A 21,201-nucleotide genomic window follows, 5' to 3' on the forward strand; every position below is an offset into this window, starting at 1 on the left:
AGCAGCGAGGCCGGATGGGCTGCCACGACGCGGCCACGGCGCCCACGAGGCTGGGCAGGAGAAGCCCGGCTCCCCTTTCCTCCATCCGTCGCCCCCTGGCGAGGAACGTCTTTGTTTAAATCGCCCGCCTTCCTGCTGCCCCATCGGACTCAGGGCCTGAGGACGAATCCCCTGGTTACGGTCACCTTCCCGAAGAGACGCCGGGCTGGACACACTGCGTGTCCCTGGACCTTGCCCCGGTTTGCAGCCCGAGACCCCAGGTGCCGCCTTGGGCAGCGGCAGGGGCAGCTCTTCCTGAGGCCGGGGCTCGGGCCGGCCACGCTGCCTGGGGACTGGGGGTCGGGGGAGAAACACTGCGGCTGCAGCGCAGCGGTGCTAGGACCCGGGGAGCGGCCCACGGTCGGGTTCCGGGTCCGCACCCCGCTCCGCGCAGGGTTTACTCCGCGCCAGGCCCTGCCCCCTGCCCGGCCCCCTGCCCGCCCACTGCCCTGGCCCGTCCTGCCCCCTGACCAGCTCCGCCCCCGCCCGCCCTCCGCCTGGTCCCCGCGGCGGTCAGTGCGCGGCCGGCCGAGCCGGCGCACCGCGGCGGAGGCGCAACATCCAGCGGCACAGACGGTCCGGCCCGCCGAGCATGGCGCCGAGGTGCGGGCCGCGCGGTGCCGGGGACGGGCGGGGGCAGCGGGGGCTCACGGGCGGGGGACGGGGGCGCGCGCGGTACCCTAACCTGTGGCCTGTGCCCGCAGGTGGCCCTGGCTGCGACCGCGGCGGCGGCGCCTCCTGGACTTGCTCGCCCCCCTGGTCCTGCTGCTCGGGGTCAGCGCGGCGTCCGCAGAGCCAGGTAAGACCAGCGGGGACGCGAGAGTGCTCGCACCTGGCTCGCCCGCCTCCGGCCGCACTTTGTGCGGGTCTCTGGCAGGTCCGAGGCGGCGACGTCCTCACCCCAGCCCATCTCGGCTTCGGTCCCGGAGGCGGCCCGGCTCTACCCACGCGCGCAGGTGGCCCGCGGGGGGCGGTCGGAGGGTGGACGGGGTCGGGCCGGGGCCGTGTGCCCGAGCGTCCTGCGACGGCCATTCATTCCTCGACTGCGGGGGTTCGCGCCACCTGGGCGCGCCCGGGACTCGGGGAGCGGGCCGGGCTGGGGATGGTGCGGGCCAGCTGCGTCCTGAGACCCTCGTGTCGTGACCATACTTCGGCGACTCTGCGGGGAAGTTGGTGCGCTCGACGGACAGCGCTGCGGGCCGAGGACCAGTGAGGTCCCGGAGCCGAGGTCGTGGTGACGGCCGTTACACGCGCGGTGGCTCGGAGACGCCCGGGCATCCGAAGCCTGACCGCGGGCCTGTGTCGCCGTCACCGGCCTGGTGCCTCCCAGCGCCTCTGGGCCCCAGCGTAACCGCGCGCGGAGTCCAGCAGGTCTCGGGGAGGACGGTGCGGTGCGGGGCGCAGCCGTGTTGTTTCCAACCTGTTGAGGCAAAACTGCCCAGGTTTCTCCAGGGCCAGCCTTTGTGCGCCGCCCCGGCCGCCAGGCCTCTGCCCCCGCGCCCGCCGCGGTGTCGGGTTGCGCGCGGTCCCTTTGATGCGGCCGAGCGCCGAGCAGCCGCCGGGAGAACAAGGCGCAGGGGTCCGTTGTTTGGCGGCGCCCGCTCGCCGCTGCTCCCGCGTGGACCGCAAACTGTGGTCCGGAAGGCCGTTCTGACCGCGCTGAAACTTCCTCTGCCCCCAGCTCCTGGGACCCCATTCCCAACCACGCGGCGTCCCACGTCCTCTTCCCAACCGGCCCAGCAAGGGCCCGGGAGGAGGCGGTGGAGGTGCCAGACCCAAGGGGAGCCCCCGCCCGCAAAGCGTAGGTGCTTTATCACAGGTGGAAATAGACTGCCTGCCCTGACATCCGTCCCGGGCAGCCGGCTCCCCGCGGCCAGAGTGACTGCTCGCTGTGGTCAGCACAGCAGTCGCACACCTGCTGCCACAGCTGGGGGGTGTCGCTGGAGGGAAGTGTTCTGGGGAGAGAGCCATAATAATTTGTTTCATTGTTTCCAGTCGGCTTGGTCATCACGTTAAACGGCAGCACAGACCTTTTAAAAAAGTAACCACCTTATAAATAGATGTGCGGGAAGCACCTGTTTGTAGTGTAGCAGATAACTCCTCAGGTATTTGGGTTAACTCTGGGGGGAGGGCATTTAGGGAGTGTTTGTCCTTATAGGGTTCTGTGGTCCCCGGGGTTCCTGGGGTTCTTATGACTGCCCGGGACCACATCGTGGCTTCAGGGGCCATCCCCGCAGACATGTGCAGGAATGCGTAAGCCTGAAGGCTCTTTTATAATTATGTCTAGTCGGCAAAAGGAAAGACACTGAAGCATCCACACCCCAGCTTATGAAACTTTGTAATCAAGGAGAGGAAGTCAAGGGTGTTGACTTTGAGCCTCAAGGAGAAGAAAAAAATCAAATGTTGTGTTCGGGAGCTTGGGTGAGATGAGATCTCTAGGTGTTCAAGTTAATGCAGACTCTGGGGGTGGTGGATGGCAGAGTGACAGTTCAAGAAATGGTGTTTTTTTTTTTTTTAATTTATTTATTTTATTTATTTATTTTTGGCTGCGCTGGGTCTTTGTTGCTGTGCGCGGGCTTTCTCTAGTTGTGGCGAGCAGGGGCTACTCTTCCTTGTGGTGCACGGGCTTCTCACTGCAGTGGCTTCTCTTGTTGCGGAGCACGGGCTCTAGGCACGCGGACTTCAGTAGTTGTCGCATGCGGGCTCAGTAGTCGTGGCTCGCAGTCTCTAGAGCGCAGGCTCAGTAGTTGTGGCGCACGGGCTTAGTTGCTCCGTGGCATGTGGGATCTTCCCAGACCGGGGCTCGAACCTGTGTCCCCTGCATTGGCAGGCGGATTCTTAACCACTGCGCCACCAGGGAAGCCCTAGAAATGGCGCGCTTTATCTTCTGTCCCGCCACGTGGCTGCAGTGGGGGTTTGCCGTAGTCTCAGGTCCCCCAGAAGGAAGGGAGCCCCTTCCCTTGCAAGGTGCCTAACAGAATGTGCTCTTTTTGTTCCCCGGAGCATAAAGCAGGAAGCACGCTCAGCAGGGCTTGTGTGCCGCCCGCCCCTCCCCCGTGCTGGGAGAACACAGGCTCCTTTCCCTGCTGGGACCAAGTCCCCTTGGAATGGGATAATAATTGCCTCTCTAGATGTTGGAGAAGAGCAAAAGTATGTGAATGCCTGACTCAGCAGGGGCTCAATTTGTTCTAGAAACGCTTCAAAATTACCCTTGGGAGTCAAAAACGTAAGCCCCGTTTGCTGATTTGAACATTTTTTTCTGACCCCAAATGATGCATTTTCCCGAGTCTGTCTCTGGGCTGTACTTGACCGAAAAAATAAATAAATAACGACTTCTGCTGTTTTGTTTAAGCTTGGCCGCTGTCATTCTGACGCTCTTGAATGGCATCGTGTGCTTTCCCCCATAGCCAGAGACCTGGTGGGACCTTGGCTGGGCGGGCTTATGAGCCTGGAGGCTCAGTGCTACCTGCGGTCCCCTCTCCCGGAGGAAGTACCGGAGTCACGTGTGCTAAGGTGGCGTCTGCCCATGGGTCATTCCTTCAGGGCTGAGGAAGAAGGACCTCGCCCTGTGGACATTTGCAGGACGCCCGTGGCCACGCCAGAGCCCTGGGCTTTGAGTCGTCTTGTCTCTGGCCCCTCCCACATGTGACTTCGGGCTCAGGCTCCGTCAGCTCCCCACACACCCCCACCCCCAGACCCACGTGTCCCACCCTTTGTCACCACTAGGGTCCATCAGTGGGACCAGGTCTCCGCTGATGGCCGTGGTCCTGCCTCCCCCCAACTCCCTCGGTGGGCCTGCAGGGTTTAGGCTTGAACAGGACACGGCCAAGACCCTGTGGGTCCCCGTGTCCGGGGGTGCCTGTCATCCTGGGGTTCACAGGCACCTGGTAAGTGATCTAAGCAGAGGGTGGGAACTTCTGTCGAGGCAGGCTCATTTGGAGGGGCAGCACAGATGGGGAGTCTTCAGGGTTCAGCAATAAGACCTCTAAGGTAGTCTTGAATTTCAGCAAAACTTGTTTTTCAAGGCACTCTTGTTTTCCTTTAAAAGAAGGAGGAGGGGGAAGGTCCTTGCAAGGAAACCTAGAAGGAGAGAAACTGACTCCTGAGCTGTCCAGAGCTCGCGGGGCCTAGAGAGCCTGCCCCACCCGCCCTGCCTCACCCTGAAAATACAGCTGCGCCTGCACTCAGTGAATGCGCACACACACGTGCACACACAGATGTACACACGTGCACATCCGTGCACACGCTCGCTCTCTCCCCACCAGAGTGCCTGGTCTCTCTTCAGCTGGGTTGTTGAAAACGTCCTGGCGCTCCGTGGGTGACGGAATGGGACAAGACCCGTCTTCTGACACGATGGCCAGCGGACTTCCCTCTCTCATGGCCTGAGCACTGCGGGGAAGGGCCGGTCAGTGGAGGGGTGGGTGAGGGGCAAGCGGGTCTTGCTGCAGCCGTGGCTGACGAGCAGCCCCCAGGCCCGGCTCTGTCTGCAGTGGCTGGCCTATGCCCCACGGCACATGCCCGTCTGCAGTCCTGGTCGAGGCGTGGCCACCCCCGTGCCGGCGAGGGTCGGACCACAGATGGCACACTCTAATCTCAGCTCTCTGCTCGGAGGCTTGGAGGCTCTGGGTTAGCTGTCATCTGAGAGAGAACCCCGAAACGGCGGCCCCTCTCCCCAGAACACAGCTGGCCAAGCACCAGCTGTCTGATGTCTGGGTAGAAGGTGGACATTGCAGGATGTGACATGTGAAACTACCCGAAACTTGATGCTGTTGGCGGGAGGGAGGGATAAATTATTGGGAAAATTAAAATATATGTTTGGCACGCTCATAAGATGATTGCATTTGACACATTTTGACGGCAGGGGCCCAGAAGGACAGTGAGAACGTTGTGGGAGGTGCCTGCAGTGTGCCCTGGGTCCCCACAGCTCTGCTGCCTTGCCAGGTCACGTGGCTTCTCTGGACCCCGCGCCTCCCATCGCTGATGGCTTAGGGTCTGGGATGAGCTCTCTGCCAGGCCCGGCTCCTTCCCAAGAAGGCGTGGGCCTCTGAGCCCCTCCCTGCCCTCCTGCCAGACTTGGGAGGAGCATTGGGGTGGTGGGCGCTGCCTTGGTTTCCTGCTCTAACCCGGGGCGGGAACAGCCCCTCCCCCCCTTCTGGGTGCCCTGAGCAGCAGGTGGTTGCCTTGTGAAGCTCCTCACAGCACCCGTGTATGACGTGCCTTGTGTTGGATGCTGCTCGTGGTATCTCCACACGTGTCCGGGACCTCGCACCGTCCCCTGCATCCCTCGGGGATGCTTGGTGGAGACAGGGAGCTTTCTCTGTCCCACTCCCCAGCACTGCCCGGTGCCGGCAGGGTGTGGCTGGGTGACTTGGGCTGGCCCTTGGGGTCATGTGTTCGATTGGCGGGTCTGGGCCGTGCAGAACGGCTGTCAGAAGGAGCTTTAGATCACGGATGCGCTGAGTCAGACGAAACTTGGGGGCCGCAGGGCAGTGTCTGTGCTCCGCCTGCCGGCCTGCAGGGGCGCATCCTACCCCCACCCCAGCTCCTCTGGCAGAGACAAGCCCCGGCACTGCCTCCTGGCTGTCTTCAGCGAGTGCCCAGGAAGGAGGACTTGTTCACAGGCCGGTACACCTTTCTGGAATTCCGTGCTGGCAGACGGGGACCCTCCCGGGCTGATGCACCGTGACGAGGCCGGTGGCACAGGGCAGGGGCACCCAGCGCTGAGCTGGGGTGATGGGCGGGGCTCTTGGCCACCCCTGGTTTCTGCAAGACCAAGAGGCTCTGTGGTGGGTCCAGCTGGCCCAGGCACTGGCCACGGGTCAAGGTTGACCTTTACAGGGTGTTTCCCCACAAAGGACATGAGACCAGAGCCAAAGGCTTGGGGATGAGGCTGCAGGGCGAGGGGATGGAGCCTGTGTGACCAGATCTTGGTGGTGGGTTACAGTGGCGGGGCCTGAATGGAAACTGCAGAGACCATGTACGTGCTTTTGATGGATTGGTGTTGGTGGTTTTCGTGGAGCCTGGACGGAACATCTGCAGATATTGCATGTTACTGATTTATTTTTTTATTCATTCAGTCATTCATTTAAGTTTGGTCCGAAGTACTCGTTTCTACTTTTTGCACTGTTCCTTGAGTAGATTCAGAATTAGGCACGGTCAGGCCTCCTTGTTTTGCATCCAAGCTCAGAAATCTTGGAGACAGTACCAGGCTCCGGCAGCTGGGTCTCCTGTTTGCACAGAACCTGCTGGCACAGGCTGTTCTCAGTGAGCATGAGAGGCGCCCTTCTGCTTTGGGGAGACTTGAGCCGATGTGAAAGCAGTGCCTGGAGGGCACATCCCAGCAGCGGTTGAACCGCATCTTGGTGCCCACCGTGCAAAAAAGTAAGCTTCTCTCATCCTGGAAACGGGGAGGGCCCGGGGAAGAGCACTGACCCAGCTGCTGGGAGCTGGAGGCCGAATGCATCTCTGCTGGGGCCTGAATCCAGAGCCCCCATGGCCTCTAGGGCGAAGGGACAGCTTTCTTCCCCGTTTCCATTTAGGCAACCAACCAGGGGACTTCATCTTGGAAGGGAAACCGTGATTTACGTGGGTGCTGCTGCTTTGACAGTGTGAGGCGGGAAGATTCTCCCCCTCCCCTTGCAGTCGGGAGGGCAGGGCCACGGGAAGAGAGGGTAACGTTCCGCAGGCCGACCGAGCGCCTGATGCAGGGTGGGCCTGAGCCCCTGAGGTGGCCCTGCCTGCCCCTGAGCTCCCCTGGACCAGCCAGTTGGCCCATGGAGCCAGGGTCTCTTCCAAGCTGGGGCTCACGCATCTGGGGCCGGGGGTCGGGGTTCGCATTAGAGGAGAACTTGGGAAGGCATTCCTTTCGCCCCGGCTGGTCTGGGGCTGGGAGGTGGTGGTGAGTGGTGAACCCAGCCACCTGGCCCCTTGGTCCATTGACTTCCTCTTTCCTGAGTCATTTTTGAGCACCTGTGTTTGCGCCCTGCCTGCCCCAAACAGGAAGGTAAACAGCAGTGTCCCTGGGGTCTGTCCCTGTCCCCGAGGGCAGGGCAGACCGTTATGTCCCCAGCAGGCCGAGAGCATCCACTCTGGGGTCCGGGCTGCCTATCTGAGGAGGCCCCATGGCAGTGCTGGGGCTGAGTGCAGGGGGGACTGTGGTTGGGACCTTCGGGAGGGGGGTGGACATCCCTCCAGATGGATATTAGTTCCGTGCAGCTTTTCAGCCCAAACCGCCAGGGCTGGGCACTGTCACTTTGAAAATCCTGCTAATCTGATAAATGGAGAAATGCCACTTCTGTGCTCTATTTTGTGAGTTTCCGTCCAGTGAGAGTGCAGGTTCTGGAGTGTTATTTGGCCTTCGCATCTCTCCTTGCTCTGACATCCATCCTCTGTCTCTGCACTGTCTTCCGCCTTGTCATGCCTGCCTATGGTGTCACCTCCTGGGGGGCATATTTGGCATATTTTCTAGTTTGTGGGCAGGCTTTAATTGGGAACGTGTAATTTCTTAAAGCAGGGTGTTGTTTTTTTCCCTTATTTTTATGGCCTTTTCCTGTAGAGGTAGGACACGCGTGACGATCGCAGCTCAGGGACAGCGGCCTGGGCTCATCTGCATTGCAGGGGTGATGTGGGGGTCGGGAGAATTCAGAGAGGAAAACTGCGCGCGCCAGCAGGCAGAGTGCTGGGGGGCCACGTGCTGCATGTGGCTCTTATTTTCTTTACTTGGCTTTGGTGGGCGTGGAGTTAGAGCTAGTCCTTGCAGAAAACAAGCATGGAGTCACTAAATCGTGGTCTATTACAGCTGGCGGGCAACCTGGCTGGCCACTTTGTGTTTGTGGATGGGACACCATCTGCTATGTGGGTTGAGAGCCCAGGCTCCAGGTTTTAATTCCAGCTTTGCTTCTGAGCGCTGTGTGACCTTTGGCAGATTCCTCACCGTCTCTGTGCCTCTGGTCTGTAAATTGGGGAGGGCAGTGGGGCTCTGTGGGACTGAATAGGGCATTCCTGCAGGGAGCTTCCTGGGATGTGTCCCGACAACTCCTCCTTGGGCTCTGGGGAACACCATCGGGGATGGCCTAAGCCACCCGTCAGGGCGAGGCCTGGAAGGAGGGCCTGGTGAGCACCAAGAGCAGGAAGTGGGTCCTCGTGACCGGAACACAGTTTTTGTGCTTCTTACTTGGCCATGGGCTGCGCCTGCTAAGACGATCATGTGTTTTAGACAAAGCAGCCCACTCACGCCCGCAGCTCCGAAGTCCTGCAAGTGTTCTGGGCCCGGGTGCCCGCGTGGTCTCGCCCACCCACGTGTCCCGTGGGGGTGATCCAGGGATCGCAGACCTGCCTCTGCCTGTTGGATCTTGTCACGAGGCTGCTGTATTTTGAAAAACTCTCCCGCTGAGATTCCACGGAGCCTCTTGTTCTCTGCGAGCCAGGCCGGTTCCTGGGGTTCCCGGATTGAGGCCCTGTCTGTGCTGGGAATCTGAGCTCAGCCTCATGGGGTGTCATCTGGGCAGCGCTTGCTCAGAGGACAGCAGACAGGACGGCGTCCTTTCTGTCCTCTGTCACCCCAGCCTTCCAACCAGAACGAAGGGAAGCCACCCTTGATTCCGTCCACGCTCGCCTTTGGGGTCTCCCCACCTGGGGTAGACCCGCTCCCTCTCCAGCGGCTCTACCCCAGGCCGCCAGGCACCGCCCACAGGCCCAGCTCAGACCCTCCTTCCCCTCACACGAGGCCTGAGGGCTTTGAAAGGCAGGCCCCTCAGGAGAGGGCGCAGCTAGCCCATTGGTGGAGCTGGGAGAGGCTTTTTCTACCATAAATGATTATTTCAACTAGACAGCTTTCCTTCTGCCGCCCTGGGCGTGTCCACACCTGGCCCTGGGCCACCTCTGCTTCTCATCCTCTTGCCCCTGGAGGGGAGGACGGCCCTTTCTGAGCCCAGGTGCCCCTGCAGGGCCCGGCCCTCCTGCCCCACTTCAAGGTTCCGGCTGTGACTTTGCTCACTTCTCTGGGTCCCAAGGCTGACCCAGGGTTGCGGGCTTACCATGCTTCCACACCGGCGGGTAGTGTTGGCAGTGACCTCTGCTTGTCTTGGGTCCTCACATCTTGGCCTTGTCCCCCCGTGGCACCGGGAGACCCATCTTGGTCCAGGTCACCGGTGTCCTTGGGGCAGCCAGGACCTTCCTGTTTTCTGGCTAACATGAGCCTCCATCCCCAGGGGACTCGGGCCCAGCCGGCGCTGACTCAGACTCTGCCATGCTCTGCTGTTCCTTCATAACCTTATATTGTGGCAATAGTTAAGAATGCCGCGGAGGTTTGGAAACCAGAAAGAAAACCCACGCATTCCAACACAGTCTTTACTGTCAGTGTCGGGGAAATGGGACATCTTAAACGGACCTGGGCTGCCCTCCCTGCTGACTCCACTCCCGGCCTGTGTGGACAGCCCCTCTGGGTGCAGAAGCCTCAGGGCCCCCCGGAGAGCCAGCCGCAAGCTGGTCTGCTTCCCAGATGGGAAAACATCCCCACCCCACCGCCCACTCCTGGACGGCGAGCTGGCCTCCCAAGCACCTAACTTCCCCACATTTAAGAACCTAAACAACCCTACCTTCCAGCGTTTAAACTTTTTCTTCCCATGGCATATGGTCTGCTGAATGTCAGCCCCCAAAGACCTCCCCATCCTGATCCACAGGACCCGTGAACGCTGCTTTACGTGGTAAAAAGGACTTTGGGTGGGATTAGGCTCTTGAGCTTCAGAGATTACCCTGGATTATCCCGGTGGGCCTACATGTAATCCTAAGGGTCCTAAGAAGGGATGGGGGAGGCCAGAGGGTCAGGTCAGAACAAGGATACGTGGCGATGGAAGCAAAGGTTGAGGGAGAGATTGGAAGATGCAGGAAGGGGCTACGAGCCGAGGAACACAGGCGGCTTCTAGATGCTGGAACCAGGGACTGGGTCCTCCCCGGGGCCTCCGGAAAGGAGCACAGTCGTGCCGACACCTGGGTTTTGGGCCTCTGGCCTCCAGAACTGTGGAGCGCAGCTCGTGTGGTTTCCAGCCCCTGACTTCGGGGTCATTTTCTCCAGCAGCTGCAGGAGACTGTGCAGCGTGTGGCTAGGTCAGCGGCAGGGGTGGAGTCATGGTGACGCAGATCCCCTCGTTGGTAAAGTGCTGCTTCTTGACAGTGTGAAACCTCTGATGCGTTCGAAGGCCTTGGGACCCCCACGCCCTTTACAGGGCCCCTGAGTGCCCTTCCGGACCCCCAAGTCCCGAGGGTCGACTCCCCGTCCTGCGCACCCAGCACCCTGGGCTGGGGACTCTCTGTGGAGAGGTTAGAGGGGCCCCATCCTAGGAACCTCTTAGGGCTCAGCGGGACCCCATTCTCAGGCCCCAGAATGACCTCCGCGTGTCCCCGGGTGGCACCAGGGGCTCCGACGTGCTGGCTCTGGGCTCCGACGGGCTGATGGAAGCTTGAACGGGGGAGGGAGGCGGGCGGACAGAGGGCAGGTGAGCGGGGCCAGGGCAGACGTCGGGACGCCCGAGAGTGCCTGGACGGGCCTGTGGGCAAGGGGACTGTGTGTGTGTGGGGTCTGTCCTGGGACTCTCTCCGGCAGGGCCCTCGCAGGGCAGGGGCGGGTGTTATTGTCCACTAGGTCGGACAGCAACCCGCTCTGTTCTGTTTTTGGAGAATGAGGCAAATGGCACAAAGGCACATTCCCAGAAAGTGCCAGTTCTGCCCAGTGTCCTGGCGTGTTGCAGAAAGGGTTTATAAAGTAAAGCTGACCAGTTGCCGAGCAGGTGGACAGTACTCAGTACTCGTGGAACGGACCAGTGCTTGTCAGCCTCCAACCATCTTGGGTGCTGGCTGGACCTTCAGTTATCTGGGTGCTGGGTGGACCTTCAGTTATCCGGATGCCAGGTGGACCTTCAGTTATCCGAGGTGGACCTTCAGTTATCCATATGCCGGGTGGACCTTCAAGTTAGCTGGTGCTGGGTGGACCTTCAGTTATCCAGGTGCTGGGTGAACCTTCAGTTATCTGGATGCTGGGTGGACCTTCAGTTATCCGGATGCTGGGTGGACCTTCAGTTATCTGAGATGGACCTTCAGTTATCCAGGTGCTGGGTGGACCTTCAGTTATCCGAGGTGGACCTTCAGTTATCCGGTGCTGGGCGGACCTTCAGTTATCTGAGGTGGACCTTCAGTTATCCGTATGCCGGGTGGACCTTCAAGTTAGCTGGTGCTGGGTGGACCTTCAGTTATCCAGGTGCCGGGTGGACCTTCAGTTATCCAAGGTGGACCTTCAGTTATCTGTGCCAAGAGACTTGATGGCCGGTGGGAACTGGTGGCCAGACTTGCTTCGCTTATGAAAACGGCCAGACTGGCCCATCTGTGAGGTGGCTCCTGACGTGCAAACTACATCTTCATTTGCCGTCACGTACTGCGTGTTGTCACCTCTCCTCCGGCACAGGGACCTTTCTCAGATCTCACGCACTCAGGGAGAGCCGGGACGTCCGGGCAGGGCGTGTGGCTGAGAGCTCAGCCTGGCTCCCGCAGGCCTGGCTTTGTACCTTCTGGGCGGCCAGAGACGGAGCCCGGGGTGGCGGGCAGCTGGGAGGGGTTGAGGGCTGTGCCCGGGACCCTTGGGTGCAGTTTGCTCTTGTTCCCGTCCCCCGACTCCCAGAAGTGGACGGGCCCCCTGCCTCAGGCCCTCTGTAGGCCATCTCAGGAGTGGCCAGGGCTGGCCCAGCCCAAAGGTCACTTACTCAGGGGACTCTGCGGGGAGGCTGTGCAGCTCCTCCCCAGGGTCATGGGACAGAGGAGGGGCAGGGCACATGTCTCTGCTCGGATTCAGAAATGCAGGGCCTTTGGCCGCAGCGTCGTCCATCATGGCTGGTCACCCTGGTCTGTTCAGTCCCAGCCGAAGACCCTGCTCACCAGGTCTCAGTGCAGGTTGTACTGGGTTTTGAATCCTAACTAGCTAGTAGGCAATGGGGAGTTGGATTCTAAAGCCGCAGCCCTCACCTGCCCACTGGATTGGACATCAGCCCCGCCCCCCATCCTCCTTTCCCTGCGTTTCCCCAGTTACACGTGAGCATCCCTTGGGAACGATCCAGGATCGACGCTTCCAGGGGCGCCGGCTCACTCTGAGTTTCAGGTGTGTGGAAGCATCTGATTTGACCTTTGCCTTTCTCTTCTACAGAAACAACCCTCGTGCCTTAACGTGCTTTTACTAAAGGGCCTTTTTGAGTGATGAGGAGTGTCTCCTGTTTTCCTGGCTCAGGACATGCATGTCTGGGGAGCCACTTCTTAAAGGGCAGCCCTGGGCCTGAGCTTCTGGGAGACCCGGGTCACGGAGACGGGGGTGGGATCCGCGGAGACCCCTTCCTTGTGCCGTGGTGTCCCGAGCGGACTCCGTCCTATCAGCGGTGACGGTCGCTCGCTGTGACTGCCCGAGCTTCGGGGCGCCCCGTTCTCTTTCCCTGTGCCTGTTAACCAGCCCCCCTGGATGCCCCCCACGCACCCTTCCGTGTGCCAGGGCCCGGGGTCCCTGCGACCTCATTCTTGGGTGTCCTTGCTCTTCCCCATGGTTCACGGCTCTGGGTCCCGGCCCGGCCGCCCCCCTGTGCCAAGGGGTCTGGGCTGTGCGTCCTGCCCCCCGCCGTCCCTCTGCTCCTTCTTAGTGGTCAACATGCCGACCCTGCCGTTTCGTGAGCCCCGGCTCACCCGGGACCTGGGCGGGAAGATGCCGCACAGGCCGTGGTGTAACCCGCTCTCAGGTAAAGCTGTGCCTCTCTAAGTTGTGGTTGCGTCGGCCCAGGTGAAGCCACACCACCTCCACCCCGGCCTGCGTCACACCCGAGGCCAGGCCGAGGTGCCGCTTTGTGGCCTGTGCCGTTCCCGGGCCGGTGGCTGACTGTGAGGTGGGGGGACGCGCGTGATGGGGGGTGGGGCTCCGGCTTCCGGGGTTGGGGATGGCTGCTCACACCTGCTTGGGCCCCAGGTGGGTGCACAGGTGCAGGTTGCCCTGACTTCATTCTGCACCAAGCACAGGAGTTTCCCTCTCACGATTCACATCCCCTCCACCTCTGAGCTCTCTCATCGCTCATCGAGGACGTGAGGCCCCTCAGATGAAAGCCCCTTTGTGCGCAGCCTGCAGCTGGCTCCGCCCTGGGCTGGCGCTCACGGCCTGAGCAGGTGCGATGGCCCTCTCACCACAGGAATGTCCCCACGAGGCCCCGCGAACAGCTTCCTCCTTTATTCGTGCTGTCAGCTCATGACATGCGATTTGGGTCCAGTTATATCTGGAGAAGGTCGTGCCGTCGAGACGCTTGTCCAGCACGGTTGCGGCTCCTCCTCGCTGGTATCCCAGCAACAGGATCACGGCTGGCGGGATGGCATTCCTGTAGCCCTGAGAGAGCGGGTTCCCAGTCCGCCCACTCTCCGGAACCTTCTGGGGCCAGCGGTGGGTGTGGGCCGGGAAGGCACTTGGACCCAGCTGCCCTCAGGCTACCAAGAGTTAGCGCTGCAGGACTCCAGCGAGAAGGAGCTGCGGCTCCAGACCCAGGGCCCTCCGTGGGGAGCTATGCGTGGCGAGTTCCGTGGTCCTGCTGCACACTCCTGCCTTTTACCAGGAAGAGCAGGGCTGCTGATGGCCCGCCTGTGCTTCTCAGCGTGCCCCCCCACTCACCAAGCTGGCAGGCTGGCCCCTCTCTGTGGCTCCCGACGGGTTCCCCAGCGGCGTCTGCACTGGCGCCTACTCTGTGTTAGGTTAGCTGGTGCCTGTGTGGGTCCCGCTCAGCACACTCTAGGCTCCTTGAGGACAGACGGGCAGATGGAGGGCCTCTGGGCGAGACTGGACTTTGTCCCCGGAAGTGTTGGCAGCCCCGTTTCATCCTTACTGAAATTTACAATCCTGTGCCATGCGCTTAGTGCCCCTTGCGAGGAGACCCGTGGCCCACGTACAAGGACCACCTGTGCATCTGACCCCAGGAGTGACAGTGGGTGGGGCTGAGCAGTAGGAATGGTCCCATCGCAGGGTCAGCAGTAGTCGGACGGGAGGAAGAAGGAGGTGAGCCCGGTGAATGAGGGGTTGAGGTCCAGTGTGCACAGAGCAGCAAGGCTGTGCTGAGTGAGGAAGGGTCCCGACTACTTTACCTCGGAGCAGAGTTCCACGCGGCCGGCAGGGCCTTCCTCCATCTCACTGTCCTTCTGGGGCCTCGGTCAGGGGACGCTCCCTCCTCCCGCTCTGTCACATGGCCCCGACACAGCCCGGGACAGGGGGAGGGGGTGGGGGGTACAGGGTCCCGAGCACACCCTCCTTCCCGACCACAAGGCCGTGGGTGGAGATTGGAGCGCAGCTCCCGTCTGTGGGCACCAGATCCCTCCGCTCCTGGTGGTGAGACTAGTTCGCAGTTAGTAGATTCCAGAACCGCTCACAATGAGAAGCTAGAGTCTCCGCATGCGGCTTATTATGCTTTCATTTGATTAGTAACGGTCCCTTCCACCTGGCGATTCCTGCAGGTGCCTCCCATGGGGTTGGAAGGGGTGGGCGCATGGCAGGGAGTGACAGGTGGCGTCTTTGCTCCTAGCTGACCGAGGCTCATGTCATTTTAAGTTCGGCCACGTGCGGGGGGTGCCTTCCTGACACGAAGCCCCAGGTACTGGGCAGCGACCGGCGGGCGCTGGGGCTGGGAGGGCCGTCAAGATCTTCTGGGCACCGGCCGCCAGGCACCTGCTTGTACTGGAGGAGCGAGAGCTCCGCGCAAATGTCCTCGGCTCCGAGGGCCCTGGGTCACCGGCCTGTGGGACTTCCGGGCGGCTGTGACCCTCACGCCCACGGTGGGGGGGGGGGCCCGAGCCCGCCCCACACTCGACTTGGCCCACGCCTCCTTTCCTTCCACCCGGACAGCACACGCTCACAGGCTCACCCTGAGGTTTAACCGAGTGGCACCCACACCCCAGGTCAGCTCCTTGCAGGCTCGCCGCCCCCATCCCCATCCCCACCCCCCACACGCAGCTTCTTCCCGAGCTGTCCAGCCGCCATTCTGCCCCTCATCCTGCAGAGCCTGGGCAGGGGTTCCTTGGCTGGCCACTGGTCTGGCCCGGCCCCCTCTCCCCAACCCTGCGTCCACCTGGAGGGAAGCGGCTACAGGCCCCTCCGGGCCCCCCACTCCCCTCTCCGTGCCAGCCTCTCTGTGGCCTGGGAAGGAAATGGTGGGTCGTGGCCCAAGGGGCACTGGGACGGCCACCCCCAGGGGACACCCTCCTGTTTGATACCCTCCTTTGAGTTTCCACCTGCTTCTCCTTCTACCCCTTCCCTGCCTGGTGGACCTCATCTACCCCCTGGACCCGACACCTGCATCTCCACTGCGGCCGCTGACCTCTCCCCTGTCCAGTGCCCTGGGCATCAGTGTCTGGCTGCCATCCTCCCCCAGCGCGGGGACCCGAGGCCCCCAGCACCTAACGTCATGCCTGGCGCACAGCTGGGGCTCGTAAATGCTTCCCAGATGCATGGATGGACTTTTGAGGGCTTCAAGAGAATGATGGCTCATGAATTTGGCCAGAGCGCATGGCCGGCCCTGCCTGAGGTCTTGGCGGTGCAGTTTCTCAGGGTGAGGGCCTGGCTTAGGTGCGCAGTTACTGGGGATGCAGGGGTGTTCCTGCACCCACGGGTCACCAGGGGGTTTGCCCGCTCCTGTGCGGGCTTGGAAGGTGTGCGGACGCTGGTAGCCGTGGAGCTGCAGGAATGGGAGAGAGACGCTGAAGCCTGCGGTCTGGCCTGGCTCCCCTCACCGGCCGGCCACCGTGCTGGATGCTGGGTGTCAGCAGACACGGAGCAGACGAGTGGGTCCTGCTGCAGGAGGCCACGCAGCGCCGGGAGGAGCTCGGATGGCTGTCTCGGGGTCGTGAGGCTCACGGGCTCTCCCTGGCCGAAGGGCCGCTGTCCCCACAGGGAGATGGGGGTCTGCGGGGGAGACCCCTCCAGCCTGGAGGGCAGTTTCCAGGAGGTTCGAGAGATTTTAGGGGCCCTGACTTGTGGCCAGCCATCACTGCTACCTCTTCCTCGTTCTCAGGGCAAATCGAGCTGGGAGATGGGGTCACTGAGCCTCGGGGTCTGACGATGAAGTCTTGCTGGGGGTGGGCGCCTTCGAGAGCTTCCGTCTGTCCTGGGTGTCCCCAGGCGGGACGGAGCATGGGAAGCCAAGGCCGCAGACCGGCCTGGGCACCCTGCCTCGCTGGGTGACCGCCGGTCGCCTTCTCTGAGTCCTGGTCTCCCAGGGGCAGCCTGGGGCAGCCCTCACTGCCGTGTGGGCACCTTGTCCCGGCCCTGCTGTGGGACCCAGTCAGCACTGAGCTCCTCAGCCTGAACGCTCAGGCCCCCCTGAGCCCCTCCCCGTTTTTGGAAGAATGACTTCTTCTCACCCCAGATGTATGGTAGGCAGCTGCGGTGGCACCTTCCCTCCGGCCTTGTGGTCCCCAGGTTGAGCCAGCTCCTAGGAGCCGTCTGAGGACCAGGCTCTGCAGCGCCGTCCCTGTGGGCAGCGGCCGGGTGCGCCCAGCGTCCCCAACCCAGACGTTCCTGCCGCGCGTCTGATTTGGAGTCTAAGGTGGAGAACGCGCGTGAGGCTTGAGAGGGTGGACGGAGGAGGCGCCCCTCCCCGCCGGGGTCTGAGTGCCTGGGGAGCCCATGTCCAGCCAGCCGTTCAGCGGCCTTCTGGCCGGAACCGCCAGACAAACTGCACTGGGCCTGGGGGAGCTGGGCTGCCCCTGCCACCCTGGTGGGGCAGCCCTGAGGGCCCGGCGCTGGTGCCATGGGGTCGGGAGAGAGTCTGCCGCCCGAGGACCCCGGTGGGCCACCTCCTTGTCTGAGCGCCCGACGTGACCCCCGCGGTAGCACAGCCAGCACCTTATGGGGCAGGGGATGTCGATTCACCCAGCAGCTGAAGAGCGCGCCCACACCTACTGAGCGCCTCTGTACAGCAGGGTCCTGGCCGTTGCTGGGCTGAGCACACTTGGTGCTGCCCGTGGCGGGCCTGTCAGTCTCTGGGAGTGGACACGAGATCCCTCTTGCTGGGAGGCCCTGGAGTGGGCGGGGAGGTGGGCAGGCTGCCGGTCATCACTCCTGGTGCCCAGCTCCGCCGTGTGTCAGCTGCGGGGCCCGGGCGCGTGTTCAGGGGACGCTGCAGCATGGTGACCGCCCGGGGCCGGCCCCGCGCTGGCCTGGAGTCCCCCGCAGAGTGTCACCGGACGGAAGGGACACTCTGCTCCCATTCTCACTTCAGAATGTCCCCCTGTGTCTCGTGCTGGTCTGGTTGAGAGGGCTCAGGAGGTTGCTGTGGCAGAGCTGGGGCCCATCGCTAACGTCGGCCCCCGAGACCCGGTCCAAGGTGTGGCTCGAGCCCCTCAGTTCAGGGGGCACAGGGGGGTTGTGGCTGGATGCCTGTGGTTTCCGCCCTGCACTTTGGAAGGGCAGGGCGCCGTCCTCCACCCACAGCTCCCTCTGTGGGGCCCACCGCTCACGGACCCCCCCCAGTCTCCCACAGGTCTGACGAGGCCCGAGGCTGTCTGTCCCCCTTCCCGCCTGGTGACCTGGTTCAGATTGCCCCGGGCAGCCCCCGGAGGGTCTCAGGTTACTGGCCCTCCCTCTAAAGCCCCCTGAAAACCCTGGTGTCACAGCAGGATCTCCAGGAGGTGGCTGGCGCCAGCCCAGGCCTGGAACACTGCCCAGTTCACGGGCATCCCTGAGGGCCACGGGCAGGGCCTGCGGCCCCCGGTGGTGGCCTGGGCTGGGCCGTCGGGTGGGCCCCGGTAGAACCCGTGCTGATGAAAACAGTGACAGCAACAAACCCGAAACTTCCCAGATGCCAGAGGCTGCAGCTGGCTGCTTTCAGTTTTACTGTCACTTTGGGAAGGAATTTAAACTGTGACTGTTGGCCTATTGATCTTCGTCCCGCGTGATCCCGTCCCTGCCTGTGGTTTCTCATTTTCTAAACCTCATTTTTCTGCTCTCAGGATCCCCCTGTGCTCTAATGCCTGACGGCCCTGAGGGGCCCGGGCGGGACTGGTCGGCATGTGTGGGAGCTCGGCTGCCCCCAGGGGCCTCCTGCAGGGGCGAAGGTCCCCCGGGTGTGTCCTGCATCCCTGCCTTCCCCAGCTGTGGCCCTGGTCCGGGGGGGCGTGCAGAGCTGGGGCTCCAGACGTGGGGTGCCAGGAAGGAAAGGCCCCCGCCTGAGGACCTGGCGTGGGGTGACTGGGGGCCTCTGGGGAACGCCTGCTCCCCACGGCATCCAGGAGGGCTCCTCCCAGGGCCCGAAGGACGTGGCTGCGCGCTGCTGTGAACCTAGTTCTGTCTGACTTTAAACGCTGATAAATTAGGGAGAGAGAGACAGAGAGGGGGAGAGAGACAGAGACAGAGGGGGGAGAGAGACAGAGAGGAGAGACAGAGAGAGAGAGAGAGAGGAGCCTGAGCGTCCAGCTCCAGGCCCCAGGATTCCTGTTCGTCGACGCAGAAGCGCAAATATCAGAGCCGCCTGCGACTCCCGCGTCGGGGAAGCACCTGCTCCTGACGCAGCGACGTCCGTCTTGCCTGAACGTCAGGGAGCATCCTCTGTGGTTCTGTTCGCCTCTTTAACCTGGACGGGAATCGGGAGGGGCTGAGCGCGAGTCCCTTGATTTTCCTGCCTTTCTGCAGGCGCCCTGCCCGGCGTAAATGACAGCGAGTGTTCTTAAGCCGCTTGTCTTTGTCTGCGTCTTTCCAAAGCCCTCGGCCTCTTAGGGCCCTGCCCAGGTCAGGCCCAGTGACTGTGTGAGGAAGGGCAGCGGGGGCAGCTGGTGGCTTTCGTTCCCCCCAGACCCTGAGGAGCCTGCAGGTGCCCCGGGAGCAGCAGGGGCGTTGGCTGCACCCTGTGGACCGAGGTGCGTGCCTCTGAGGACGTGGCCTTGTGCCCTCCGTCCCAGCTGGGGGCTGGCCTCGAGGCAGCCGGCGGGGGCCCTGCAGCTTGGGCTCAGGGCTGCCTGCAGCCTTTAGGGTAGGGGTGTCCGGGCAGAGGCATCTGCAGCCGGATGGCCCGCGGTGTCCCCGGCCGTGGGGGTCAGCGTCTGAGGTGGCGGGGGCGGGGGGGCTTGGCCTGGAGGGCGCGCCCTTCCCGCTTTTTCTGTGCACCGACTGTGCACGGGGCCCGGCGTGTTCCCTCCTGGATTTCAGGGGCCCACATGCCTCCACGAACAGTCCCGGGTGGAGGTGTGTCTGAAACCGGGGCCGTTTCTGCAGCAGCCAGGGCTCCGGGCTCCTGGTGAGCCGCATGCGAGCCCCTGCCTGTCTGCTGGCCGCAGAGGTGACGTCCCTTGGGTGATAACTCCGGCATCCCTGGACTTAAGGCTAGGCTTCGGATTTGTGGGTTCCATTGTCTTCTTTCCTGGCTTGTCCTGTCCCCCGGCAGACGTGTGCTGCTCAGGCCGACTCTCTGCCTGCCTCCTCACCGTGGCCAGTGGCCCCAGGGCTGCTGGCTGCAGGGGGAGGACCCCAGACCCTGGGAGTTGCAGAGTCTCACCCACAGTCCCTGGTGGTGGAAGGAGCTGCCGAGGGCCGTGCAGGGAGCTCGGGGCTGAGCAGAGGTAGGAGGGTGTGACGGTCTCTGAACACAGGTGTTCCCGAGCAAGCGGGTGTCTCCCGTCCTGCTGCCAGACAGTCCCTGAGGAAGAGAGCGCCCCTTGCTTCATGAGACCTCTTTTTAAAGACCGTGAGTGTGTGCTTGTATGCGTGTGCATATGTGTGAAGGCACGTGCACGTGTGCATGTATGCCTGTGCATGTGTGTGAACTCACGTGCATGTGTGCATGCAGGTGCATGGGTGTGCGTGTGTGCATGGGTGTGAGCGCAGGTGCATGGGTGTGTGTGTGTGTGCAAGTGCATGTGTGCACACGTGTGTGTGTTAAACTAGGCTTCTCTGGATGGAGCATTCGTAGGGCCGGGTCTGCTGAACCTCCTGGATGCTGTGTGACCATGTGGTGCCCCGAGTGGGAAATGGCCAAGCTTGTCGTCTTGATGTTTCCTCCCGTCTGCTTCCATCTCACTGGAGCTTTCACTTCAGAATGTCTCCCACCCCTCGCCCGCCGTCCCCATCCCTCTCCTTCCCATGTATGCACACGTTCCCAGAGACTCGGGGCCCAGAGCCCCCTCCCGCCCGCGCCTTCTGGGCTGGACCCCAGGAGGCAGGTGCCCCTCGCTCACGGCAGCCCAAGGCACCTGGCTTCCCTGGCCTCTGCCGCAGTCAGAGCCCAGAGCCCACTGCGCCCGTGCCGCTGGGACGCTGCTTGGTGAGGGCGCCGCACCCTCTGGGCAGGCCCCCGCTTGCCCTGCCCCCACCCAGCGTGATCTCACCTGCCTGCTTGCGTGTCGGGACCCCGCCGGCCGAGCCGGGCATGTCCGGGTGGAGCTAACCACGTTGCACTGGCCCCTTTGCTGGACGGTGGGGTCTGAGTGGCCCGAGTCCCGCTAGGATCTGGGTTCTGATTTCCGCCTCCAGACACGTGGGCCCTGGCTTGTCTGCGCTCAGCTCGGGGCTCGGGGCCGGGCACCCCAGGGCTGACGGGGAAGCAGGAGGGCACGGCCTCGGGGTGCAAGCTGGCACCTGGGCGATGAGCTCACGGCTGAGCAATGAGGCGCAGTGACTCAAGGCCCCGGGGGCCCCCAGGGGTTCTGGCCCCTCCGTGGCGAAGGCCGCTCTCTGCCGTCGTCCCGGGAGCCAGAGGATCCCAGGGCTCCTGGGTCGGAGCCGAGGTGGGCGGATGTGCCCACACCACCTCCCTCACGCAGCCCTTCTGAATGCCTCCTCTGGTCCCCCCAGGAGCTCTGAGGGTGCATCTCACCGCGCGGTGCCCCTCAGGGCTTCAGGAGCATGTGAGTGAGCGCGGCTGGGGGCCGTGGATGTGCTGCGTGATGGGGTGGCCTCCCCAGACAGGGGCTGAGGAGACTGGGGGAGGTGGGCCACCCTCACCCACCGGGTGCAGGCGGTGACCGGCTGGGCGTGGCCAGGGCCGGGACCTGAGAACAGGAGACTTCACGACACGGGTGTCATATGCTCTCTCTTCTTTAGGCTGGGGACCAACTAGATTCCTTAACTTTTTTTAACTTTTGTTTATTTATTCACATAGCATTAAAACTAACCCTTTAAAG

General features: G+C 62.6%; 1 protein-coding gene across 4 annotated transcripts in view; it reads left to right on the plus strand.

Annotated features, from left to right (window-relative positions):
• The first annotated feature begins 536 nt into the window (after positions 1-536).
• COL18A1 (collagen type XVIII alpha 1 chain) overlaps positions 537-21,201 on the plus strand; it is a 92,457-nt gene continuing 71,792 nt past the window's right edge. For all 4 annotated transcript variants that reach the window (XM_068547209.1, XM_068547211.1, XM_068547212.1 and 1 more), the window contains exons 1-2: positions 537-642; positions 744-838. In XM_068547209.1, the coding sequence (XP_068403310.1) occupies positions 632-642; positions 744-838 (106 nt within the window). In that variant the 5' untranslated portion in view covers positions 537-631. The remainder of the gene's footprint in view (positions 643-743; positions 839-21,201) is intronic.

This window comes from Eschrichtius robustus, chromosome 6, assembly GCF_028021215.1.
Source record: "Eschrichtius robustus isolate mEscRob2 chromosome 6, mEscRob2.pri, whole genome shotgun sequence".
NCBI lineage: Eukaryota > Metazoa > Chordata > Mammalia > Artiodactyla > Eschrichtiidae > Eschrichtius > Eschrichtius robustus.